The following is a 27,720-nucleotide window of genomic DNA, read 5'->3' as shown; positions in this document are numbered from 1 at the left end:
CAGTCGAATTTTTATTGCCAAAGACAGCTCTCTGGAGCTCCAGATGTTCTTGAGCTGTAAGAAGGCTGCTCTTGCCTTACCAATCCTTACTTTGATGTCTGCGTCTGTGCCACCCTGCTGGTCAATGATGCTACCTAGGTAGGTGAAGGACTGCACTTCTTCCAGGGGGCTTCCATTCAGTGTGACTGGGTCATTGCTGATGGAGTTAATCCTAAGGACCTTGGTCTTGTTCTTGTGAATGTTGAGGCCAACCTGTGATGACGTGGCTGCCACTACGTTGGTCTTCTCTTGCATCTGTTTACTGTGCGAAAGGAGCGCAAGGTTGTCAGCAAAGTCCAGGTCATCAAGCTGGGTCCACAACATCCACTGGATTCCATTCCTATGCTCGCAAGTGGATGTCTTCATAATCCAATCGATGACGAGGAGAAAGAGAAGTGGTGACAACAAGCATCCTTGCCTGACTCCAGTTTGCACCTGGAAGCTGTTAGTATGCTGCCCTCCATGGATCACTCTACAGTGTATACTGTCATATGAGTTCTTGATCAGGTTGACCACCTTTGCTGGGATGCCATAGTGCCGAAGGAGCTTCCAGAGGGTCTCTCGATCCACGCTATCGAACACTTTCTCATAATCAACAAAGTTGATGTACAACGAGGAGTTCCACTCCATAGACTGCTCAACTATGATGCGAAGCGTTGCTATCTGGTCCGTGCGTGATCTATTCTGCCGGAAACCTGCCTGTTCATCTCGCAGCTGTGGATCGACGGCATCCTTCATTCTCTCTAAGAGGACTCGGTTGAAGACCTTCCCTGGCACCGACAGGAGTGTGATTCCTCTATAATTGGCACAGTTGCTAAGATCTCCTTTCTTGGGGATTTTGATGAGATATCTCTCTTTCCAGTCTACCGGAATCACTTCTTCTTCCCATATCTTCTCAAAGAGGGGGTACAGCATTTCCACTGAAGCATCCAGGTCTGCTTTCAGGGCCTCTGCTGGGATGTCATCGGGTCCAGCCGCCTTCCTATTCTTCATCATGGTGATGGCTTTTCTGATCTCATCTCTGGTTGGTTTATCGCAATTAATTGGAAGGTCCTCGTTGGCTGGGTTGATATCTGGTGGATTTGGTGGTGCTGGTCTGTTCAGGAGTTCCTCAAAGTGCTCCGCCCATCTGTTCATCTGTTGTTCTATTCCTGTTATAGACTTTCCCTGCTTGTCTTTAACGGGACGTTCTGGCTTGCTGAACTTTCCAGACAGTCGCTTGGTAGTATCATACAGCTGTTTCATATTACTGCTGTATGCTGCCTGCTCCGCTTCTGCCAGTTCATCCACATACTCTCTCTTGTCCTTCCTGATATTCCTCTTCACTGCTCTATGGGCTTCAGCATACTCTTTTTGAGCTTTGGCCTTTGCTGCTCTAGTCCTGCTGTTATTGACTGCTGCCGCCTTCTTCTTTCTGTCTTCTATCTTGATCAAGGTCTCTGCTGTGATCCACTCTTTCTGCTGGTGTTTCTTAATTCCAAGCACTTCCTGGCATACTGACCTAAGTGTGTGTCTCACTTTCTGCCATCTGTTTAGTACACTGTCTTCCTCTTCCTCAGACCGATCCTGTAATACTGAAAACTTATTCTTCAGCATCAGTCCAAAATCTTCCTTGGTCTTATGGTCCTTCAGAAGGCTGACGTTGTACTTCACTGTTCTGTCTGACACGTCTATCCAGTTTTTTTCAGCTTCAGCTTCAATCTGGCCACCACTAAGTGATGGTCGGACGCCGCGTCTGCTCCTCTTCTAACTCTAACGTCCTGCAAGGATCTTCTGAACTTCTTGCTAATGCAGACATGATCGATCTGATTTTCTGTCATGCCTGCTGGTGATACCCAGGTACTCTTGTGGATCTGCTTGTGAGAAAGATGCTACCTCCTATGACCAGGTTGTTAAGTGCACACAGATCCACATATCTCTCTCCATTCTCACTCATCTCTCCCAGAGCGTGGGTCCCCATGACTTGTTCGTATCCTGTGTTGTCAGGTCCAATTTTGGCATTAATGTCTCCCATAAGGATGATGATGAGGTCTTTGTCTGGGAGAATCTCTAATATTTTCTGGAGTCTGTTGTAAAAATAATCTTTGTCCTCCTCTTTGCTGTCATTAGTTGGAGCATAGCACTGAACAACGTTCATCTTAATCCTCTTCATTTTAGTTCTGAAGGATGCTGTGATGATCCTGGGACCATGTGCCTCCCAACCAATCAGTGCTCTCTGTGCCTGCTTGGACAACATGAAGCCTACTCCCTGTGTGTGGGGTGCGTCGCTCTCTTCATGTCCTGAATACAGCAACAGCTCTCCTGTCAACAGTCGTCTCTGCCCCGCTTGCGTCCATCTTGTCTCGCTAATGCCTAATAGGGTCAGGTTGTTGCTCCTCATCTCAGCTGCAACCTGTGCCGTCTTTCCTGACTCATACATGGTCCTCACGTTCCATGTGCCTATGGTAATCCTCCTGGTTGCAAGAAGGGTAATCGGCTTAGTGGCTTCCTCACGGCTTTTACCACCCAGCGTCATGCATCTTCGAGTTGAAGACTGTTCTTTTTCCAGGGTAAAAGTCTCTGTTGTCTCTATTGTTGGCGTTTCTGTAGCAGGTTGATTTTTTACGAGGTGGAGTTGCTAGCCCCATGCCCAACCCTCCTCCTTTATCCTGACTTGGGACAGGCAGATGGCCCCAAAGGACCTCTCTGGTGGAGTTGAAGCCAGTCAAGTCCATGTTTATTCTTTAGAGACCTCCACTAGCAGACAGCAATTCTGCATGTGCCTGTAGGGCTGTCCCAGCAGCATGCACCTCCTCATGTCTTATGGGGGTCCTCAATAGCTCATCTTAGGGCTATATATCAAATGAACCATTAGGCTGGGTCAGCAGCACCAGGAGCATCAAGGGCTGGTCCCGCTCTGCAGCCCTGCCAAGCTGAGCCCTATTAAAGGCAAGGTATGCACCATGAGCGTGGGTCAGTAACACCAAGGAACAAGTGATGAAAAGCATGGTGGAGTGGAGGGGAAGAGAGAGAGAATGATTACATAGCTAGAGTCCATTGGACCAGAATTTGGATGAGTGCCTTGTTCTCTCACATTTGCCAAACCAGGTGTCCTCAGCATTGTGTTCTGGAAACCTATTTTGTCTACTCTTTTGGGGTGTCTGCCTCCTTGGAGACTGATCTCTCTGTGCCCTTCATGCATGTTTCCTTCTAGCTGCATGAGGCCAGGCAGCTTCGACTGGGCAGCCGTGAGTTAAGCTGGACATCTCTCCTTGTCTGGGGATGTTACAGCTAAGTAAGTAGATTTTATCATTTGCTTAATCCTTCATTTGCTGGGAATTTGTTTCCCTATTGACCATGGCTTGGCCCAGAAAATTCCAGCAGTCCTAGTCCAATGGTTCTGGTTCAGTGGGAGCTCTCAGAACTGCTGCCTCTGCCATCACTGGCATCTTCTCCATTGAGAGTGGCAGTGCACATGTTAGCATGCATGCGGGCCAGAAACATGCATTAGTGGAAGCCCAGACTTAGCGGTGTGACTACTGATGAAGGAGACGGCTATTACGCCAGAGCTGGAGCAATTCCACAGTTAAGTTTGTAGCAGAGTTTTCATTTTAGCAGTGTTAAAGTATATTCAAAACATTCAGTTTTCATTTTTAGAATGAATTTGAAATGGTAAATCCCTCAATCCTCAAATAGTTTTTTTTTTTTTAAACACTTGCTTTAGAAATAAGGCAGGGTTCCTCTTCCTCCCTGCAATAGGGATTTTTTACACCTCCCCCCAAACACTTTCCCCCATTTTGACCCTCAAAATGGAAAAAAAATTACACTTCCCTCCAAAAGAGGGTTATTTTACCCCCAAAATAGTTTTCTTTACTCATCCTCCCTCCATATGGGGTTTTATTTTATCCCTCCCTTCCAAAATAGGGTTTTTCCTTCTCTTTCCCCCTGAAATAGGTTTTTTTCACATTGCCCCACTTCACTGAAATAGGGGTTTTTGTTATTTCCCCCCCCTCCCCTGGGGAAAAAAAGGGAGGGGTTTACTCCTCCCCTAGAATTAGGATTTTTCTACCTCAACTCTGAAATGAGATTTTATTTCCCCAATGTATGGGGGTTTTTACTCATTCTAGTAGATAAGGTTCATTTACTCCTCCACCTATTGATTTGCAAGTCCCAGGGGATAGACAGAGACTGGACAAAGGGGAAAAGCCAGCTCTGGCCGGTCTCATTTACTTACATGAATTATAATTCTGCTTACCCATAGTTCCTTCCAATCTTTGGACAGTTGTTTAGGGAGAGATTCTGCCTTCCCACAGCTTGTCACCTCTGGCAGCAAGTTTGCTCTCTTTCCTGCTTTGCCAACAAATGAGCTGCTCCTCTGTCTTTTAAATTGTCCTCCAGTTCGTGCATTTGCTACAAGTGTGGCAAGGTGGGGCTGGCTGGTCCCAGTAGTTTCTTAACCCCTTGTCTCACAGTGTGGGGTTTGTATATCCCATCACACCTTGTCACAGACATACATGAGTGAGTGTACCTGTAACCTCTTGGACAGGGCACTAGGATGGAGCCTTCGCCACCGAACTGAGCCTGTGGTCTTTGTTTATGTGTAACATTGTCCATCTGCCGAATCACAAGCTACAGTCTCAAAATACACAGGAGCTCCAAGAACAGCAGCACTAACAATGGCCACTGTCACTCAGGCGCTGAAATTGGAGTGGACGTTTCTGAGGTGATTTTTCCAGGAATACTTTTATGAACAGCAATATCTCAACTGGAAATCATTTACATTTTTACAAAAGGTGTTCTAAGGCCTGTTTTGATGTTCTTCACCACATTGTTTGCAGGGCTATCACTGTAATTCCTACCCCTACTATTTATGTGTTCCAATATCTAACCACATGCTTCCCAAACATTCCTGTGGTATGTCCACATGTAGGCACTGCAGAGTGGATTAAAACAGAAGCTGGACTCTTAATAGCTATTCACATACTTTCCATCTGTTCCTATGGCATATCCACATGTGGGGACTAAAGAACATGTTAACGACCAACACGGTTGGGGGGACCCATTTGTCACAGTTCAGGGCAACTGCCCCTGTGTTCTGCCTCTATGGTTCACCAAGTGCACCCAACTCTTCAGCTTTTGACTCCCCAGCCATCGCCTCTCTTGAGTGGAGACGTGTGTCTCTCCCCCCCTCCTAACTGGAGTATTTCCAGGCTGCATGGATTCCTGCCTACGCTGTGAATTCTGCAGCAAGTCAGACTGCCTCAGCAAGGCAGCTTTGTCTTTCTTCCTCAGAAGCTATAAACAGCATAGTTGCCCACATTTAAGGTACGACCCAGCTCTTGCTAAGCAAGCACATTTATTCCTAGGTAAATGCATTATAGAGAAAACACTTTAAAAACAATAAAGGAACCTGCAAGCTTGCAAATACACTTACCAGAGATCGATCTCTCTCTCTCTCTCACACACACACACGCACACCTTCTACAAGGGATCTGGTAGGAGTCAGTCCTTTAAACTCCACCAAGGAGTTATTCTGTGTTTACAAATTCAGAACAAGCACCCCCAATGAATCTGTGAGTCATTCTTTTGTACAGCTGGGACTCTGATTTTTGTCTTCAGAAAACAGGTAATCAGCAGACACAGGTCCCCTCCTCAGGGCAAAGCTTCAAAAGGCTGAGTTTTTGCATAATTGGAAGAGTTATATTCAGTGCTTAATTTGTAATGAAAGAGGTGCTGGGACTTAAGCAATTAGTGCAGGAGCTCAAGTAATTTTTTTACATTAGAAGTTATGCAGCAAGCCCAGAGGTGCCAGGGCTCAGCCTTGGGAAGCCCTGGCACAAATTAAGCACTGGTTATATCTGCATAAACCTCCCCCTAGAGATTTCTTGGGAAACCTATTTAACTTCAAAAATTCACATTGTTTCAAACAGTCCTTTGAAGCTCATAGCATTTTGCAAGGTGTCCATTAGCCAGGTCTCCCTAGAGACATTACATACATGCCCACAATAATACATAAACATTGCATTTTTAATGCAGCAAACTCCTAAGATCTTTAAGTTAAACCTGATTGAATTAAGTTTAATTCAGTAAGGTTTGTCTGGGCTATTGCAGGCCATTGCCATATCTGTCACACCATTGTCTGAGCCAAATGATGTTGAAAACATGACTGACTCCTATTTTTTTATTTATTCATTCATTTTTGATGGCACTTGGGTGACAACTAGTGGTCTAACAATAGACTGCAAAAAACGAAACACAAAACCCAAACAAACCAAAAAAGGACTGAATTGAAAAAGCAAGCTACTTACTGTGTATTTTAAGAATAATGGTATTAATTTTTTTCAGAGAGTTAATACTTTTAAAATATATTTTCAATTTTGGGATAACATTATACTACAAAGTAGATAAAAGACATTTTCAATGTGTTTTATGTTTTCAATTTAACAAGTTTGGAAGAGAAAAAAATAGAAACATCTAAAAATCACACATCGTAATCTTTGACTAGCACAGATTTAGCCAATTATTTTTCTGGTTAAAAATAGGCTTTAGCATTTTTACCAACAGATTTTTAATTATGTGTTTTTAACATCATTGGGGTCTGCCAAAAAAAGTTATAAATTTTTATTAAGAACTAATTAAAATAACACCACAGAATGCATACCCTGAAGGACTCTGACTCTGTGAAAATCATATTTGTAGGAAAGAATGGCTATTTACCTTACAGTAACTGTGGTTCTTTTAAGATGTGTTGTCCTCACACTCTTGGCGTGCATGGAGCTCACACATACAAGTTCAGATCCTTTTTGCCAGCAGAGTCTGTTGGGGCCATGCCTGCACCATAGATGTCCTCCTACACCCCCCCCCCCATCTGATGGCATAAAGGGTGGGACAGGGCCAACCATCCCTCAGTTCCTTTGCCAATCCAGAATCCCAGAGGAGTGGGACTCCATAACAGCAAGGAAAGAAGGTGGATCCTGGAATCCATGTGGACAACACATCTCAAAAGTTACTGTAAGATAAAAAGAACAGGAGTACTTGTGGCACCTTAGAGACTAACAAATTTATTTCAGCATAAGCTTTCGTGGGCTACAGCTCACTTCTTCGGATGCATAGAATTCTATGGTGCCACAAGTACTCCTGTTCTTTTTGCGGATACAGACTAACACGGCTGCCACTCTGAAACTGTAAGATAAGTTACTATGCTTTCTTCTTCAAATGATGGTCCACACAGATTCCACTCATGGTGACTAACAAATTGCCAGGTACCTGTTTGCTTGGAGGTTGGTAGCAGAAGTCCTTCTTAAACAACGCAGGACAGCCCTACCAAAGTGAGTATCTGATCTAGAAGCCTCTGCCAAAGAATCATGACTCAAAGCTGTGGATTGAGTTCTCCACTGCCCAGCAGCTTTCAGGAAAAGGTGCTATCTTTAAACAGGCAGCAGAGGCTGCCTGAGTGCTAGTGGAATGAGCTCTGCAATGGCTAGGTGTGTGTACCCTGGCTAACTTGTAACACGTCCTTATACAGGTGGAGACCCACTTAGATAAGCTCTGAGGATATTGCCTGATCCTTCACCATCTCTGCAAAGCCCACATACAGTCTGGGGGTGTTTTGAATGGTTTGGTCTCGTCGGTGTAAAAAGACAGGGTTCTTACTACATCAAGTGTGTGAAGTTTAGCTCCCTACAAGGTTAAGTGAGGTTAGATAAATTGGTTTACATGGAATTTTAAAACAACTTTGGGCAGGACATCAGGATGAGGCCTGAGAATGATCCTGTCCTCATGAAACACTGTACGGGGAGCCTGCCATGAGGGCCTGAATCAGCCCTACCCTTTGAGCTGATGTGATGGCTACTAAAAAAGGCAGGCTCCCTAGGGTGTCATCTTGGATATAAAAAGTTTGTATTGCTGCTGTAATGTAGACACTACAGCAATGGAAGAGGTCATTCCATCACTGGACCTTCCATCACCAGAAGAATTCTCCTAGTGACCTAGCAGTGTCTACACCAGGTCTTAGGCAGGCTTAATTACATCATCCGGGACATGAAGTTTTTCACAGCCCTGAGCAATGTAGTTAAGCTGACTTAACTTTGTTGTGTAGAGACGCCCTCAGAAGCTGGTGGCTTGGACTAAGGGCAGTACCATTCTCAACTTCTCAAGCAGAGATGACTCTGATACTGGGCCTACAGTTAAATTACCTGGTATCATGTACGCTTGGGTATTAAGATAGCCAATGCCAAGGTACAGGATATGAAGGAACACAGTTCAGAGATGACGAGTCTGAAGGCAGTAGCTATTGGGGATTTGAGTACTCAGGCACTCAGTACCAAGGCTGTAAGTACCAAGGCACCCAGTGCCAAAATTGGTTCTGAAAAACTGGTACTGGCACTGGCACATGGTCCATAGACTCAGTAAGTACTGCTGGCACTTGGTAAACAATACTGCGGCATCCAAGGAGGTATATCAGGCTTCTGGCCCTGAGGAAGCTGAGCCCAAAGATGAGTCAGAAGTTTGATGACACTTGTGTTTTGGCTTCATAGGCACTGGAGAAGATGACTTTCCCTTGTCACTTCCCTGAAGTGATGCTCTTTCCTGCCCCTGTCAGATGACATTGACACCCAGATAGTGGCAGATGACTGGGGTCTCTTAGTAGATGTGGCCTAAGAACTTGAGGTAGAATCTTGGCTCACCAGGGCACTAATGGAGAGGGACTCCCCAGATGACTTCAAGACTCTGCCAGTATAAACCTTTCCTTGCAGATAACAGAGAATCCCAGTTCCTGAGCGCTCCAGAAAAGTCTCCCTGCAGTATCCTGTCTTTCTTCAGGCCCGCCGAGAAGCAATTCCGGGTCCCAGGGTAGAACCATCAATAGACCCCCATTGGTGCCTAGTGAGCTGCCAGTTGCGCTGCAAGTCACACTCTTTTGGCATGGCCAGGGCTTCAACATGTCTGCCCATCTGCTTTTGCCGCCGCCGGTACCATCCCACACGTACCTAGGAGCATAGGCGCTGACTTCCAGATATCCCAGGAGTTGCTCGATTCCACTCTCCATACTAGGCTCCTTCCCCCAATGTCCCATCCCTGCCCCACCTATTCCCACCCTTTCCATCCTCTCCCCTGAGGGCACCCCATACACAACTGGTGCCTCCCCATAGTGGGGGGGCACGATCTAAAGGGCAGGTCACGTGTCTCCCCCAGTGCAGGGCCACCGCACTCTCTCTGCCCCATGTTACCTGCACGGGGATGCTTTGTCTTCCCACTGCGCCTGCCCCCGCCCGGCATGTTCTGCCGCTCTCCCTCGCGGACAGGAGTCCAGGTAGGGAGCAAGAGGGAGCCGCTTTTAACGCTGGCCCCTCCTGGTCACTGCTTTGCAGCCCTACCCGGCAGCTGCGTGAGAGAGCCTGGCTAGGGAGGAGGCAGCTTCCAATCCCAAGCCAGCTCGGCTGCTGAGGACCCCGGCACCTGAGCCCAGGCAGGGAGCGGAAGTCACCTCCCCAGCCAGGCCCTCTCAGGCAGCCACCACGCAGGGCGGCAGAGCAGGGTCTCAGTGGCTGGAAGGGGCACTCCTGGCATCTGGGCCATGCATCATCCAGGCCCACCCCCACCCTGCTTTTTCCCACTCCTCCCCCTCCCCCCAGCGCTTCCGGCACGCTGTCAAACAGCCAATGGTAGTGGGTGGGAGGCACTGGGGGGGGAATGGGGACAAGCTGATCAGCGGGGCCTGCCGCTGGCGGGAGGCACTGGGGGGAAGGGGCCTGCCGGTGGGTGCTCAGCACTCACTCGGCGCCTATGCCTAGGAGCCCTGTGACCCGCCCAGGAGATTTGAAAGGGCCCAGGGCTCCCGGCCGCTGCTACCGCAGCAGCAGCAGCAACTGGGAGCTCTAGAGCCCTTTTAAATTGCCCCTTTCCCTCTCCCCCCCCCCCCACATCGACGGGTCTGTCTCTCCCTGGGCACATACAGAAATGATTAAGTTTGCTCCTCCAAAGAGACAGAGCACAGACCAGCCTGTTAGGTTAAATGAAAACTAATCCTTCACTAATACACGGCACTGAGATGATTTTGTAATAAAACAAGAATAAGTTTATTAACAAAGAACAGAGATTTAAGTGATACTACGCAAGAGAGAAAGAGACAAGTCTGGTTACACACAAAATAAAACATGCTTTCTAATGACTAGAACATAATCTTTAAAAGTTACATTTTAATTCTTCTTAACTTGATGTAGGTACCAGCATTCCTAGCCTTTCAGCCTAGGGAGATCCAACTTTCACAGACTCCAAGGGTGCTGTACTCTTTGCCTCCTCAGTGATGGATCACTAAAATGTCTTTTTGTTCCCCTTCTGTTACTCAAAGTCCATTGTCTCAGCCTCAAGATCCAGGAAGGCTTCCTGGGGTGCAGATTGTCCCCCAGTGTGATTGTTAAACAGTCTTCTCCCCCACCTATTTAACCTGATGGCTTTGTTCTTCCATTGTCCTCTGCCTATGACCAAGCTGGTCAGACCAGTAAATACACATTCCTTTATCTAGGGCCGTCTGGTTTTATGATCTGCCTCCCAAACACATTTTACGAACATATTTCCAGCATACATCTGTAACTCTCTGTACTCAGCCCACACATACATCAATGATTTTTTGGTGGACCAGTGTGTCACCAGCTTTCATATGATACCTTACATGATACCTTTGAGATGCATATATTGTGACAACAGTATGTTGGGGCAATGCGTGTGTGAGGCTTGATGTGTGTTATAGTATGAGGGCCCTAAGCCAGTTGGCCTTAAGGGACTCCCAAGGTCACAAGAATGGGAATTGAAAAGAGAACTGGAGTCCCGTGTGCTCACCATTGGTGCGACTTGTGTCCTGCGAGTTACCAGACGTACATCAGAAAGCTTCCCATAGATCCCTCTGGGTAGACATACCCTGAGTCTGTGGGAGCTCTGTGCAGGCTCCCAGTGCACAATCTGCTAGATCTGTTCACAGATGTTTTTCGACAGAGTTGATTATCTCTGGGCAGCTTTAAAGTGCGTCCTGAATCCACAGTCGGAGGATCTCTTTGGGGGGAATCACGTGCACAGCCACGTCACAACATTCAGTCCCCTCACTCATGCAGTGTATTAGCTTCATGGGGGACTCAGTTACTTTCTGTAAAAACAAAGACATGCAAAGCATCTGGGCAGCCTGTGCTGACATAGTATTGTCCTGCAGGGGCATTTTGTAGCACAAAACCCTTTTCTCCCTACATTTTGCTTGCCCTCCAAAGCCCTTCTTGCCTCGTCTGGCATAACTCCCCAGAGCCCCAGCTCTGCGGGGCCCAGCAGCCCCAGAAACTTGCTTTCTTCTCACTCAGCAGGGACCCAGAGAAGCTAGAGGTCATTTAATTAATCTCAGGCTACCCTTGCAGAGTCATTCCCCAAGGTATGGTATCCAATGCTTTCTTCAGTCTTACGTGCAGTGTCCTAAGCCACGTGCTTCCTTTGGGAGACAGCTGCAAAGCTTCAGGCTGCCAAGAAGCATCTCCTACTAGACAGATGGAGTTATCCTTTTCTTGATAGAATCCCATGTCTCCTGTTGATTCCTTTCAGCCAGGGGATTATGGCCCTCAAGTCATTTGGGGTGGGATTTTCAAAGGCACCTAAATGACTTGGGGTACACATGACTGTTACTGGCTTCATCTGCAGTGGGGGGCACCCTGAGCCAGCCTTGCTGAGTAATGTGGGTTTCCCAACTCCAGCAGCCAGCCTGCTCCTGATGTGAGGATTACAGACCCAAGCCCTCAACCTGGCCAACAGGAGCAGCAAAAGCAAAGCAGTGGCTCCGGGTGGATCAGCACCATGGGTATCTGTGCTCTCTGATCCATTCCCTGCGCAGAGCATTTCCCTGTCTGCTGGGGGAGCCACTAGGGCAGTGGTCCCCAACCTTTTTGTAGCCACTAGCACATTTATGTTTTCAAAAGAGTGTGGCGGGCGCCAACAATTACTCACATACAGGGCCGTCTCCAGGCACCAGTGGAGCAAGCACGTGCCTGGGGCAGCACATGCTACGGGGCGACATTCCGTCCACTCTGCAGAGTCGGAGAGTTTGTTTTTTGTTTTTGTTTTTTGGGTTTTTTTGGCGCCAGTTCTGGGCAGTGCAGAGAGAAGCTGGGAGGACAGAGAACACTGGCGCCTGCAGCCTCGGAGTACTCTGTTCCCAGCAGGCACGGGGCCCCAGCTTCTCTCCCCTGCTGGGCACTAGGCGGGCCCCGTGCCTACCAGGGACTGAGAACACCGGCGCCCGCAGTCTGCAGCCCCAGAGAGCCGGAGAGAAGTCGCAGCCCTGCACCTGCCAGGGACAGAGAACACCGGTGCCCGCAGCATGCAGTCCTGGAGTTCTCTGTCCCCGGCAGGTGCGGGGCTGCAGCTTCTCTCCCCTGCTGGGCACTAAGTGGGTGCACATAAATGCCCTGGCGGGCACCAGAGCACCCACAGGCACCACGTTGGGGACCACTGCTCTAGGGCCAAAGCACGGCTGCCTAGGCCATGACAGCTGAGGGGATAGCCTTTAACAGCCTGCAAAGGGGACTAGTTTCCAGCCTAGGAAATCCTCCTTGGAGCAGGGCCACCCAGAGGTGGGGCAAGTGGGGCAATTTGCCCCGGGCCCCGCAGGGGCCCCGTGAGTCACTCTGGGTTTTCGGTGGCACTTTGGCAGCAGGCCCTTCAATCGCTCTGGGTCTTCAGCAGTGGGTCCTTCAGTGCAGCAGGAGACTCGGAGCGAGTGAAGGACCCGCCGCTGAAGTGCTGCAGAAACCTCGGAGCGCTGCCCAGTGAGTACAAGTGCCACTAGCGGCAGGGGGTGTGTGGGAAAAAAAGTTGCAATCGGTGGCACTTAGGCAGCTCTGCCGCTGCCGCTTCAGGCTTTGGCAGCAATTCAGCAGCGGGTCCCTCTCAGAGGGAAGGACCCGCTGCTGAATTGCTGCCAAAGACCCAGCCCTGACCCAGGCCCCCTGAATCCTCTGGGAGGCCCTGCCTTGGAGTAAGTGGGGGAAGAACTATCCCTCACTGGCTGATTCTCTCCCTGCAAAGAGAATGTCACAAATGCAGGCGCACAGGAGAGGCAGAACAGGGGAGGATGAAGTGCTTGGAAAGCAGCTTGTCAGACATTCTTGCCCCTCGAGGGTGCTGAAATCCACAGGCGGTGCCTTTCGTTTTTGTCAGCGGGTGCTTTTGAAGAGGTGTATGTTTTAGGGGGAGGGAGGTCATGCTCTACCCGTTTGGGGAGGGAGGCTATTTTCAGCATACGTATACACTTCTTTCATATTCTAGTTATTGAATGTGTGTCTATCACTGATATATTCACTATTTTAATAATGATTAAATTATGAACTACATAATTCCATTATCATGAATTACAGTATATTAAAAACATTGCAATCACCTACAAGCTGTCTTCACTAACGTCCCCGTTTAAACACATTACATCTCACTGTAGCTTTCTGGATGAAACTGTCAGCAATCTTATTTACATCTAGTTCCCTGCTATGTGCTTGCTGCATGTTAAGGACAGCTACATTATTCAGTTGTGTCTGTCCCATTGATGACTGGAGATAATTTTAAAGTCTTCCGAAGCTGGAGAATGAGGATTCTGCAGCTCAGGACAATACAGGCACAGTGAGAAGGATTCTTACAAATTTGTAGTACTCTGGAAACATAGTGCTTACAGAGTACTGCCAATGACTCCAAGATCTCTTTTTCTGATGGGTAACAGCTAATTTAGATCCCATCATTCTGTAGGTATAGTTGGGATTATATTTTGTCGTGCACTACTTTGCATTTAACACTGAATTTCACTTGCCATTTTGTTGCCCAGTCACCCAGTTTTGTGAGATTACTTTGTAACTCTTTGCAGTCTGCTTTGGACATAACTATCTTGAGTAGTTTTATATCATCTGCAAATTATGCCACCTCACTGTTTACCTTTTTCCAGATCATTTATGAATATGTTTAATGGGACTTGTCCCAATACAGACCCCTGGGGGACACCACTATTTACCTCCCTCCATTCTAAAAACTGAGCATTTATTCCTACCCTTTGCTTCCTATCTTTTAACTGGAGTGCCCGGCAATACTTTCATGATCATCCTTAACAAAAGGCTTGTCATTAAATTATCTTACTCACCCTGTCTCTGTTTATAAACAAACTCCCTGCCCCAAGGGCAGAAGCTGGGAGCTGCATAGAATTTATCACATTCCACACCCAAGCTCTGCCCTGTGAGCAGACCTCCAATATGAAGTTTGAGGGTTGGGAGGCAAGCGAGCAACAGAGGGAGGGGGGATGGAGTGAGTGGGGGATGGGGCTTTAGAGAAGGGGTGGGGCAGGGGCAGAGCCTCATGGAAGGAGGGGGCAGAGGTGTTTGGTTTTGTGCAGTTAGAAAGTTGGTAACCCTACACGCATGATATCTGCAAACCTGCCCAGTGTGTTTGTTAGCACTCTTTCCAGCCCATTACTCTTTACCTTGGGGGACACGGACCAGTGCAGCCCAGCTCTGGTTGCTGCTGGTATTAGTGCAGAACCCAGGGTAGCCAGAAAAAGTGCAGGCCAGGGCTATGCTGCACGTGCCTCCAGCACACGGAACCTGCAGCCCATTACCCAGCCATGCAGCAAGGATGGAGGGAAGGGATGAGGCACTCTCAAAAGGGGAGTGACCCCAACAGTAGTGTGTGGGGACGGGGTAGGAGCTTGGGGATGACTGGCCTTCTGAGAATGCAGGGTGGGAATAGGTGTGCAAGGAAATAGCCGCCTCCTTCACGCTGGAAGGACTGTTTGGCTTTGAAATACTTTCATACTCCCCTGAATACATAACACTGTTTGATTTTGCTGCATCGGGCCCTCCATGGCTGTAGCCCTCTGCATGACACTACAGCAGACCAGGGTCTCCCGGAGGCTGAACCCCTTCCTATTGGCCCAAGCGGGAGGGGAGCATGCTCAGGATGCCTGGCTGTCATCTCATTTCAGGGCTCCACTTAGGAAAGCAAAACAGGCCAACATTTCTAACGCAGAGGCCCTATGCTGGCCACCCATGTCCATAGGTAGGAGCTTAAACAAGGGGTCTCATTCGGAGAGCTGCGGAGACCCTGCAGTTTGAGTCAGTGCTCGGATGCCCTAAAAACTAGGCACTTGCTGACGTGCCTAAATTGAGGTTTAGGCTCTTAGCTTCAGGCAGCTGTGTTTGAAAATGTGCCAATGATTCCCCTCTGGATTTCACCTCCACTTGGAAGGAGAAACATTCACTCACTCGCTCAGTCTCTTCCTCCCTATAAATATACAGCTTCTCAGCAATAACAAGGAAGACAAAGAAATTACCAGGGTGTCTGGTAGGACGACAACTGGACAGCAGGAATACTGGAAGATTTGACTCATTTTCCAGGCAAGGAAAGGCAGGGCCAAGACACCTACAACAAATCCCACGAAGGACACCATGGCAGTCGTCATCCATATAGATCTGCCACCATCTAGAGACAAAGGAAGGAAGGAGGACTTCAGCAGAGAGCCTTTGAGGGAAAGTGACATAATTACAGATCCTGAGAGCAATGCAGGGCCTGTCCTTCTCACTGACCCCAATGGGAGCCATGAGGTCCAAAAGAATCAAAAACTACCCTGCCAGCACAGGAGTGATTTCCCCCACCCCACCCCATCCCACCTCAAGAGGCAAGAGACAAGAGACAGCAGGCAGAAGTGAAGAGGAGAGATGTTGGCAGACTGGGCAGCTGCATAGAGAGTCGCTGCACTGTGCTTCCTCTGACACTACTGTTGAGGAAGTCTGATCATCACCTGGCCCGCGAACACACTGCATCTGGCTGAAGTTGCTGCTCCTGTTGATGGTCTCTACGTAGGTCTGGGCTTTCACACAGTACTCAGCTCCTGCCTCCATGGTGTCCAGATGCACCGCCGAGCTGATCTCCTTCACAGTCTTCTTGTGCACCTGCCAGAGGCAATGACAAGCACGTCAGACTCCAGGGCCCAGTGAGAGCAGGGGGTTGTGGTCAATGCTGGCCTGATTGCAGGCTGTGAGGAGAAAGGGCTGGGGGAGCCAGAGAGGAATGGGGAGAAGGGATTGGGAACTGAGAAGCCAAGAGATAGAAAGGGAAAATGGAGGGGGAGGTTAGGGGGTGGGAAACAGCGCAGCAGAGTGAGACTGGACAGCCACTGGGGTAGAAGGGATGGGATGAAAGCCACTATAAACCAATGGTAAACAGAGGCCTGATTGGAGCGAGTGCCTGTGTCAGGAGGTTGCGAAGGCATCTCCGTGTGCAGGGGGAAGGGACGGGAGGCCATGGGGCTTAGAGCCCTAGGCAGGTGCTCCTGGGTGCAGGGGAAGGCAGGAAGAACTCTGTGACCCCATGCTCCTGCTCGAATGCCACGCCCCTGCCCTGTCCATTAAATGTGTGAGAACTCATTGGCCAGGGCCTGTGGGTGAGAGAAAGAAGCTCTCACACATGGTGAACTGAGAGGTACAGGGGAGAGAAGGAATGAATGAGGGTGGGGAGATAGTACAATGGCAGACAAACCTCTACTCTGCCCCCGCACTCTGGACTAAAGTCCCCTCCACTCCACAGTGTTGGGATTCCCTTACTTTATTTACATCCGAGCTGAAGAATTGCAACATAGAGAGACAGGTTGTTTCTACTAACGGAAGGAGCCTACAGCATCCCATTTTCAGTTGTGTTCCTCATTTCAGGTTTTTGTCACACATTCATCACACTGCTGACAGGCTGAGAGGGAGGCTTAACATATTTCTTTTGCCTGGAAATTCATTAGTTTTTCATTTAAAAAAACCATAAGAAATTCCATCATTGCAATGGTAATGAACCACTGAATGGATGTGAACCCACAGCACACTGCTATTATTTAACCTACAGGAGGGACTCTGCTAACTAATAGCAATAGTGGGTTGTTATTTCCTGTGTGCCAGCCAGTAGAGGAAACTGTATAAACACACAGTTTGCTAGTTGCTTTTAATTCTGTGAATATTCCAGATGCAACATGCATGCTCCCAGCGGGCCCTGCTGAGCCTCTTGTGTCATATACATTCAATCTGCACAGAATTACAAACAGAACACAAGAAAATCAGAACCTCCTCCCCTTCAAAATACCTTTCTCTAAGGGAAGGTGCATTGGGCTGGGAGCCAGGACACTTTGTGATCTAGTCACATCTCCTCTACTAACTATCGTTAATACTTCTCTGTAATACATAGCCCTTATTATAAGTCCTCACATATTCCCATTCTAAGAGGAAGACAAATATTAGCCTCCACATGTTTTAGCAAAGCACTAGTTAACATGGGGCACAACCTCATTTCTGGTAGCGCTGTGAACAGAACCCAGGCTTCTAATATAACAGATGTATGTCTCAGCCATTTAGCTACACTGTCTCTGAGAATGACTATGCCAAATTATGTGCTCGCGTATTCTGTCTGTAAAATGCAGAACTCCTGCATACACCACTACCTCGATATAACGCCACCTGATATAACACAAATTCGGATATAACGCGGTAAAGCAGTGCTCTGGGGGGTGGGGGTAGGGGTTGCGCACTCCGGTGGATCAAAGCAAGTTCAATATAACACAGTTTCACCTATAATGCGGTAAGATTTTTTGGCTCCTGAGGACAGCGTTATATCGGGGGAGACGTGTATGTAAAATGTTGTTTCAGTGAGTTACACATCATCCTCTAGTGGCTGGTCCATAGCAGATATGAGGCTTCTCCTGCTACCAGTTAACATATGTAATCCTTCAGCTCAAGTATTACCTATCAGTGCTAAGCTGTATGGCTCACAGCCTGCTCATGTTGCATTGGGGGGGGGGACGGGAGGAGTTTTATAATTTAACATAAGATTGTTTTTTATTTTATCATTTTAAACCTATGAAGTTATTCATAAAACATTGTGTTGAAAGAAGGTTATTAAGATTGCAAAGTCAGAAGTTAGGAAGTGCCAGACTTAGAATTGCAACCTCAGTCCTGCCCACTTGTGTGAATGCATTATGTTTTATTTATGTAAGCAGAGTCAGGATAAGCTCTACCCTGACATCTGGTGGAAAGAATTTCAGAGAGTGTATTTGCATAGGCACGCCTACCCTATCCTAGACTGCTGAGCTGTGGGACTGCTTGGTGACAAATGACTCACCCTCAGTTGGGTGGTACTTGCTAGACAAGGGACATGGGTTCCAAAACCCAGTGAATTGAGAGAGGCTGGGGACAGGTATCTGTGCCTGGTGGTGCAGCCTCCTTGTGGAGCCAGAAGCACCAGTTCCACCCCCTCCTCTCTCCACTGTGGAATGTCAGAGTTGATTTTTTTTATTCCCTCAAGAATCTAGATACAGGTGACTGAGCTGAACTCACTTTGGGCTAATGGTGCACTAGCACTGGGGCTCCCCCACTAAGAGCTGAGATCACTACGAGTTGAAATCACTAAAGAGCTGAAAGTACTGAGCTGATAGCACTGAGTACTGTGCTAACTAGTGGGGGAGCCTGAAGCTATACTGTGGAACAGAGCAGCTGGCGGAGTGGAGCAGTTGTGGGGATGGCTGGAGCGGATCACGGGACAGCTGGTGGCAGCAGAGCGGCTGGCAGAGCGGAGTAGCTGTGGGACGGGTGGAGCGGCCCACAGAGCGAGTGGAGCCGAGCAGTTTGCAGAGAGAACTGGAGCAGCTCATGGAGCAGAGCAGCTGGTGGAGCGGAGCAGTTTCTGAGGATGGCTGGAGGAGCAGTGTGGAGCGGCTGGTAAAGCGGAGCAGTTTGTGGAGAAGGCGGAAGCAGAACCCACGGAGAGGCAGGGCAGTTGGCCCCGGACCACGTAAGGTGCTGGGGGGAGGGACCTCTACAGATAAACTCTCGAACTCTGGGGTGGCATTGACCAGAGACTTTTGGGTTGTTGGACTTTGGGGTGATTGGACTTAAAACCCTAAGGGGAAAAAGGACAGTGCCAAACGTACTTGGAGGTGGGTTTTTGTTTATGGTTTGTGTTATAACCCTGTTTGTGGTGTTTCTCCAATGGGATGCCGCATTGATTCTTTCCTTTATTAAAAAGATTTTGCTACACTCAGACTCCGTGCTTGCGAGAGGGGAAGTATTGCCTCCTAGAGGCGCCCAGGGGGGTGTGGTATGTGAGTGTCCCAGGTCACTGGGTGGGGGCTCGAGCCGGTTATGCATTGTATTACTGAAACGGAACCCCTGGATACTGAACCCGGCCCTTGTTGCTGCCAACTCAGAGGGGCAGAAGGGTTACATTTACATGGGAAAGTTGCTTTGGTTTAATTTAAATTGGGTTTTTAAAATCAACGTCATTAAACTGGTTCAAACTCCTGTGGGGTTGGTTTTATTCCTATTTAAATCAGGTACATTTGCTTAAATGAATCCTAATTAATTTAAGATAAATTGAAATAAGTCTGATGTAAACCAAAGTCAGTACATCATAGGTTTGCAAGGGATTAAATTGGTTTAAACCCCCACCATGTAGACAAAGCCATAATCTTCAATATAATATTTTTTCCACAGGACCCCTGCATCATTCAATGCATAGGAGGGGCCTGCTCTGGAGATGAATCAGGGATGTGCAGTAAAAGGAGGTTGGTAAGGAGATAAGGAAGTGTTACTGCCATTATACAAGGCACTGGTGAGACCTCATCTGGAATACCATGCACAGTTCTGACCTCCCATGTTTCAGAAAGATTAATTCAGACTGGAAGAGGTAAGAGAAGGTTATTAGAATGATCAGAGGAATGGAGAACCTACTTTACAAGAGGAGACTTAAGGATCTTGGCTTGTTTAGCCTAACTAAATGAAGGCTGTGCTCTCTATAAATAGAACAGAGGGAGAGGAATTAAGGGCCAACGTTGGCACAAGAACAAATGGATATGAACTGGCAATCAAAAAGTTTAGTCTTGAAATTAAAAGGTTTTTAGCCATTTAGAGGAGTGAAGTTCTGGAACAGCCTTCCAAGGGGAGCAGTGGGGGCAAAAAATGTAACTTGTTTTCAGACTGAGCTTGAAAAGTTTACTGAGGGAATGTTTTTTTGCCTTCCTCTGCAGCATGGGGCCCAGGTCACTTGCTGGAAAATTCTCTGCACCTTGATGTCTTTAAACCATGATTTAAGGACTTCAGTGGCTCAGACACAGGTTTGATACAGTTGCAGATGGGCAAGAGTAAACTAGAGTAAAGAGTGGTTTCTCTGTAACTTGAAATCTTCAAACCATGATTTGAGGACTTCAGTAGTTCAGCCAGAGGTTGGGGTCTATCACAGGAGTGGGTTAGTGAGGTTCTGTGGCCTGCAATGGGCAGGAGGTCAGACTAAATCAGTGGTTTTCAAACTGTGGGTCGCGAGCCAGTACTGGGTCGCAGAATGTAAGGGCACAGGGTCGCGGCGGCTCTGGTCAGCACTGCCGACTGGTTCGTTAAAAGTCCCAGAATGGTGCTGCCCAGGTAAGGCAGGCTAGTTCCTACCTGTTCTGACACCACGCTGCACCCTGGAAGTGGCCAGCAGCAAGTCCGGCTCCTAGACAGGGGGGCCAGGGGACTCTGCGTGCTGCCCCCACCCCAAGCACTGGCTCCGCACTCCCATTGGCTGGTTCCCGGCCAATGGGAGCTGGGTGAGGATGGTGCCTGTGGGCAAGAGGCACATGCAGCCGCTTGCGCACCTCTACCTAGGAGCCAGACGAGCCGCTGGCTGTTTCCAGGGTGCAGCGCGGTCCGCAGTGCCAGGACAGGCAGGAAGTCTACCTCTGCACCACAACTGCACCACTGACTGGGAACTGCCGGATGTAAGCCTGTGCCCCAACCCTGTGCCCCAATCCCCTGCCCCAGCCCTGAGCCTCCTTCAAACCTGAGCCCCTTCCTGCAGCCCAAACCCCTCATTCCTGACCCCACCCCAGAGCCCTGACTCCCTCCCGTACCCCAAACTCCTGCCCCAGCCCTGAGCCTCCTTCCACACCCTGAACCCCTCAATCCTGGCCTCCCCCAGAGCCAGCACCCCAACCCTCTGCCCCAACCCTGGGCCCCTCCCACACCCCAAATCCCTCATCCGCAGCTCCATTGGGTCATGGGCATCAACAATTTTCTTCAACTAGGTCACCAGAAAAAAAGTTTGAAAACCACTGGACTAGATGATCATAATGGTTCCTTCTGGCCTTAAAGTCTGCATGTAAGTGGGTGTGTTTCCAGTGGGGTCCTGCAGGAATCAGTCCTTGGCCCTACATTAGCCAACAACTTTATCAGTGATTTGGAAGAAAACAAAGTCATCACTGATGAAGTTTGCAGATGAGACAAAAATTGGCAGAGTGGTAAATAATGAGGAGGACAAGTCACTAATTCAGAGCAATCTCTGGATCGTTTGGTAAGCTAGACGCAAGCAAACAAGATATGTTTTAATATAAACGTATACATCTAGTATCAGAGGGTAGCCGTGTTAGTCTGGATCTGTAAAAGCAGCAAAGAATCCTGTGGCACCTTATAGACTAACAGACGTTTTGGAGCATGAGCTTTCGTGGGTGAATACCCACTTCCTCAGATGCATGTAATGGAAATATCCAGGGGCAGGTATATATATGTGTGCTAGCAAGCAAGCTAGAGATAACGAGGTCAGTTCAATCAGGGAGGATGAGGCCCTGTTCTAGCAGTTGAGGTGTGAAAACCAAGAGAGGAGAAACTGGTTCTGTAATTGGCAAGCCATTCACAGTCTTTGTTCAATCCTGAGCTGATGGTGTCAAATTTGCAGATGAACTGAAGCTCAGCAGTTTCTCTTTGAAGTCTGGTCCTGAAGTTTTTTTGCTGCAGGATGGCCACCTTAAGGTCTGCTATAGTGTGGCCAGGGAGGTTGAAGTGCTCTCCTACAGGTTTTTGTATATTGCCATTCCTAATGTCTGATTTGTGTCCATTTATCCTTTTCCGTAGAGACTGTCCGGTTTGGCCGATGTACATAGCAGAGGGGCATTGCTGGCATATGATGGCGTATATTACATTGGTGGATGTGCAGGTGAATGAACCAGTGATGGTGTGGCTGATCTGGTTAGGTCCTGTGATGGTGTCGCTGGTGTAGATATGTGGGCAGAGTTGGCATCGAGGTTTGTTGAGCGTATACATCTAGGAACAAAGAATGTCGGCCACATGTAGAAGATGGGGGGACTCTACCCTGGAAAGCAGTGACTCTGAAAGAGATTTGACGGTAATTTTGGATAGTCAGCTGAATATGAGCTCCCAGTGTGACACTGTGGCCAAAAGAGCTAATGCAATCCTGAGATGCATGAACAGGAGAATCTGGAGTAGAACTAGAGAGGTTATTTTACTTCTGTGTTTGGCTCTGGCATGTCCGCTGCTGGAATACTGCATCCAGCTCTGGCATTCACAAATCAAGAAAGATGTTGATAAATTGAAGAGGATTCAGAGAAGAGCCACGAGAATGATCAGAAGATTAGAAAAAATGCCTTATAGTGATAGACTCAAGCAGCTCTATCTACTTAGCTTAAAGAGAAGATTAAGGAGTGACTTGAAAGAGTTGAAGTATGAGAGGGGTACCCGTGTTAGTCTGGATCTGTAAAAGAAGCAAAGTCCTGTGGCACCTTATAGATTAACAGACGTTTTGGAGCATGAGCTTTCATGGGTGAATACCCACTTCATCGGATGCATGTAGTGGAAGTCTATAAGGTGCCACAGGACTCTTTGCTGCTTTGAAAGAATTTAAGTTTCTGTTTAGGGAACAAATATTTAATAATGGGCCCTTCAATCTAGCAGAGAAAAATATAATACAACCCAATGGCTGGAGGAAGATGAAGCTAGACAAATTAGGACTGGAAAAAAAAGGCATAAGTTTTATAGTGAGGGTAATTAACTATTGGAACAACTTACCAAGGGTCTTGGTGGATTCTCCATCACTGACAATTTTCAAATCAGGTTTAGATGTTTTTCTAAAGAGATCTGCGCTAGGAATCATTTTGGGGCACTTCTCTGGCCTGTGTTATGCAGGAGGTCACTCTAGATGAAAACAATGTATTTTCCAGCCTGGGAATCTATGAACCACGGCCTGCCCAGGCAAGGGGCAGGTCAATCAGACCTGGCAGAAGGGCAGACATCTTGACTCTGTGGTTATTTTAATTGTAATTCTGCAATGTGCTTAAACATAGAGACTTGCTCTGTGACTTCCTGCATGAGAAGTGAAACACAAAATGGCAGCTGCCTTGGACAGGGACTTCCTTTCCAGTTACATACACCATAATAAGCTTATAATCGTAGCTGCCACATGCTATAGCAGAGGACTAGAGAGAGCAGAGGAATGCTGTGCTTAGAAGAATATACCATGTGCTTTCATTCTAAGCCATGCAGTACTCTCCAGTCTCACCTGAGAGCAAGGGCAAAACTCACCCAACTTTCCTGGCCCTTCCTCCAATAGAATATGTGGAATTGAAAGGCTGGCCCCAGGTCTTCCAGCTTCACCAGTAAGTGATACCCATCCACAGAGACTTCCATCATGGGTGGGGTGAGGAAAGCTGTAAATACAGAAGCAGCACTATTACCAACACCAAAGGCAACCCTGAAACCCCCCTTCCCAGACTGGGAGAGAGGCAGGAAATGCTCCCTTTTGTGACTCCCCTTGAGCTGTATTGGCAGCCAATTGCTTCACTGAGGTGGTTTCCCTTAATCTTCCTCCCTCTCTTCCCTGTTTTGTTTCTAAAGATAGCAGCAGCCCCTTGGGCCAGGGTGGATTTTATTCTATCAGGTTGAGGCATTTAGCAATAGCTGAGTTGCACAAACTTGAAATGTTTTCTGTGTGGGGGAGGAACTGTTTGGCTGAAGGCCCCATCCAAGCAATAACAACCAGGTAGGGCAGAGGGTGCTAAGAAACCAGACCAGACTGGTTCTTCTGGACAAGGAGTGCTAACTCTATCCAAAGGCCCAGAACACACACTTTGAAACTGCTTTCTCTGACATTGGTTTCTATTGGCCTGATTTTCCAAAGTGCTGAACCCTGTAGGTCCCATTGAGGTGGGGGGATTGTGGCTGGAAATCAGGCAGTCTGTTTCCTGCATACTCTAGTTGATTTTTATTCTCGCAGCTTTCTGTGTAGCACTGCTGTAAATGACTCTTGTTTCATGGCTATTGTGATAATCAAGGCTTGCTACAGTTCTGGAATTAAGCCTTCCATGTTTGCAGTATTATAGGAACAAAGTTTGGACTCCCTACTGGTAAATACTGAACATACACATTTAAGTTATGTCGAGGGTTGCTAAGGGTAGTATCGGGGCAGTGCAGAGATGACCTTTGAGTTGCCTTTGCACACGCACATTCCCTGCAACTTGCACCCTGTGTTGTTTGGCCATAGCTGAGAATCTGGCCCATCGTCCCCTCTCCACAACAGGAAGCATAACATCCCTCTGGTCAAATACGTGTAGAGAAAGGGATTTGTTGGAATTCGTTGCCACACTCCATGCGCAGCCAGCATAGCAGTGTTCAGACGCAGCAATGTGCACAGGGTGCAATCAGATCACATGTGCAAAGAGTTCTCCACAACTGGAAGTGCTGGAGAAATACTTTTCTTTAAAATGAAAGATGAGAATCTGAGAATCAAGATGCTGTCGCAGAAGTGTGCGACCTAGACCCAGTGTGACATGGTCCAATTGGAGCCTGGGCCTGAGGTGAGCCACCAGTAATTTCTGGCTATGTGTTAATATTAATAAATAAGTTGATAAATAAGATGAAATTCAATAAGGACAAATGCAAAGTACTACACCATAACGAGGACCACTTGCCTCTTGTGAGCGCCTCCTGTCAGCCGGGTGTGAACCTGCACTCTCTCTGCTCACAGTGTCCCCTGTTGGCAATTACTCTCCAGCTAAGCCACACATAGTCTAAATGTATGAAGGAACTCCTGCCAGGGTTACAGTCCAACAAATGGTTGGCCTTCTCTGAGGTCTTCAGCCCTGTCTCTGGGCCTGTTTAAACTCTAATCCCTTTTTCAGGCTCCAAAAGGAAACTTGTGCCCTTCTCAGGGCTTTGGCCACTTCACCAGTGGGGAGAGCCAGTCCCGCCCACTACTCTGGGTCCCAACCCAGAGACCCTACAAGTAGCAGCCACATGCTGCTTTCTTTACTAGTTGCTACTGCTGCATTCCCTGGGCTGCTTCCCACTCTGTCCCATCACCTTCTTGGGTTCTCTGTCTGAGCAGGGTCTCTCTCAGGCCTCCTTGCCTGGACAGCTTGTAACAGTCTCTGTCCCCTTTTTGTCAGGGTTCTTTCTCCCAGGCCTCTGTGCCTGGAGAGCTTCCAGTCCTATCCCTGCTGGAGCAGGGTTTCTCCCCAGTTTCTTTGCTGTGGAGTCTTACAGCCTTCCACTCCTTCATCCTTCTAGTCTGCAACAGAAATGACCTGCTCAGCCACTGAAGCTCCTTTTAACTGAGCCTGCTGGGCTCTGATTAGCTGCTTCCCCGCAGCATCTCTAGGCAGGCCTGGTGAACCCACCTTCACTGCTCCTTTCCTAGGGCATGGTGGGGTAGGACCGCAAGGCCTCCACCCTGTCACATACACATAGGAGGAATAATCAATTGCACAAATACAAAATAGGAAGGAAGGAAGGAGTATTGCAAAGAAGGATCAGGGATTACAGTGGATCACAAACTAAACATGCACCAACAATGTAATACTGTTGCAAATAAAATGGACATCATTCTGGGATGTATTAGGAGTATAGTGAAAAAATATGAGAAGTAATTCTTCCACTCTACTCAGCACCAATAAGGCCTCAGCTGGAGTACTGTGTCCAGTTCTTGGCACCTGCACTTTGGGAAAGATGCGGACAAATTGCAGGAAGTCCAGAGGAGAGCAAAACAAAACAAAAAACAACCTCCCCTACTCCCACAAAAAAAAAGATAAAAGGTCTAGAAAACATGATCTACAAGGAAAGATTGAAAAAATTGGGTTTGGGTAGTCTGGAGAAGAGAAGACTGAGGGTGGACATAAGTCAAGTACATATGACTTATGTCATATGTTATAAAGCGAAGGGTGATAAACTGTTCTCCTGAACCACTGAGAACAGGACAAGAAATAATGGGTGAAAATAGCAGCAAGAGAGATTTAGGTTGGACATTAGGTAAAACTTCCTGACAGTAAGGGTTTTTAAGAACAGGTTTGACAAACACCTGTCAGAGATGGTCTCGGCCTGTATCAGTGAAAGGGACAGGACAAGATGACCTTTCGAGGTCCCGTCCAGTCCTACATTTCTATGATTCTAAGATTATTACTTTTTAAGGAATTTAATTTTAAAATAACATTTATTGACATGAACTGATTTTAAGAATTAAAAGTGAATTGAAGTGATCACTAGTAAATAAAAAGTATCTATTTTGTTATGTATGAGTAATGAGATATTAATACGCAAATACTCACTAACAGAACTGCAACTTACTATTTACTCCCTGTACTTACAATGTTAATTGATCTGCTGTTTCAACATCAATGAAAACATTTTTTTTTTAAATGAGCACGTTATGTTGCTTATCCCAGATGGTGATGTAACTGTCAGGAGGAGGCAGAGAACGTACTCGTTATGCGATTGAAGAGAACTTTTAGTGTGCTCCACTCTGAACCCCGGGAACCTAGGTTTGCCCTCACGCGTAGGTTATAGGCCACGGTGGCAGAGATGTCCTCTGTGACATTGCACTGAGTCACAATGATGAGCGAACACTCACTGATGGGTATCCAGGTCTCATTGGCATAATCTCTTTCATACTCCCTGGGGAAAGCAAAGAAAGGCAACACAGGATAAAATAACACACCTCTATCCCCTCCCCTTAACCATCCCATATCCTTTAAGGATTCTACCCGGAATCAGCTTCACCTGGGTACAGAAATCTACTCCAGGTTTTTCTTCTTTGCTACCAGAAGTGCATGTAGGGTGACATCCACCATTTGCAGAGGGAGAGCATACAGCCACAAGCACAAGGCACATTTGAGAACTTAAGTGGAGTTTAAATGGCTCGCAGGCCTTGTGCTGGGCTCTGCCCAGGGGGAATTTAACCTGGGGGACATGTCTAAGCTTGAATTTTTAGTCATGTTTTAATTTACATGATCACAAATTCTAGTGCAGACAGGACACTAATGGACTGTTTGATGATTGCCGAGCATGGATCACTTGATGATTGCCTGGTTCTGTTCATTCTCTTTGAAGCATCTGGCATTGACCACTGTAGGAAGACAGGATTCTGGGTTAGATGGACATTGGTCTTACCCACTATCACCACTCTTATGTTTGTAACTAGTCATGCAGCTTAGGGTTAAAAATACAACTAGGAACAAATGTTTGAGCCCTGTCTACAATAGAATTCACAATATTACAAATTAATATTTGTTAAACTAAAAATTCAAGTGCAGACAAACTCGGATGGAATCAGATGCCCAACCCTCCTACCACACAATCTGAGACTGTTTGCCATCAGAGAGGACCCCTGAGGCCGACATAATGGGAGTGGATGGAAGCAATATGGGTGTATCTCAGCCTCCCTTATGCCTCAGTGTGTCTGTGAGAGAGATGTGTGAAGTTGTTTGAGAAAACCCCTTCTTGGAGTGAATGAGAAAGCTGGAGTGAATGAACTCAGTGATGCAGCCGCAGTGACTATGCAGATGTTTTTAGCATTACAGATTCTTTTTAGCAAGGTGACTGAATATTCTACTGACTTTGTTTCTTCAGA

At 47.5% G+C, this 27,720-nt stretch overlaps 1 protein-coding gene across 3 annotated transcripts in view; it reads right to left on the bottom strand.

Annotated features, from left to right (window-relative positions):
• Positions 1-10,120: 10,120 nt before the first annotated feature.
• Positions 10,121-27,720, bottom strand: part of IL20RB (interleukin 20 receptor subunit beta) — a 43,082-nt gene continuing 25,482 nt past the window's right edge. For all 3 annotated transcript variants that reach the window (XM_050968456.1, XM_050968457.1, XM_050968455.1), the window contains exons 3-7: positions 26,575-26,765; positions 23,403-23,527; positions 15,824-15,974; positions 15,356-15,504; positions 10,121-11,158 (exon numbers count right to left, since the gene is read on the bottom strand). In XM_050968456.1, coding sequence (XP_050824413.1) covers positions 11,033-11,158; positions 15,356-15,504; positions 15,824-15,974; positions 23,403-23,527; positions 26,575-26,765 — 742 coding nt within the window. In that variant the 3' untranslated portion in view covers positions 10,121-11,032. The remainder of the gene's footprint in view (positions 11,159-15,355; positions 15,505-15,823; positions 15,975-23,402; positions 23,528-26,574; positions 26,766-27,720) is intronic.

This window comes from Gopherus flavomarginatus, chromosome 9 (assembly GCF_025201925.1).
Source record: "Gopherus flavomarginatus isolate rGopFla2 chromosome 9, rGopFla2.mat.asm, whole genome shotgun sequence".
In the NCBI taxonomy this organism is placed as follows: Eukaryota; Metazoa; Chordata; order Testudines; family Testudinidae; genus Gopherus; species Gopherus flavomarginatus.
Note: the sequence above shows the minus strand (reverse complement) of the source record. Positions and strands in the feature narration are given on the sequence as shown.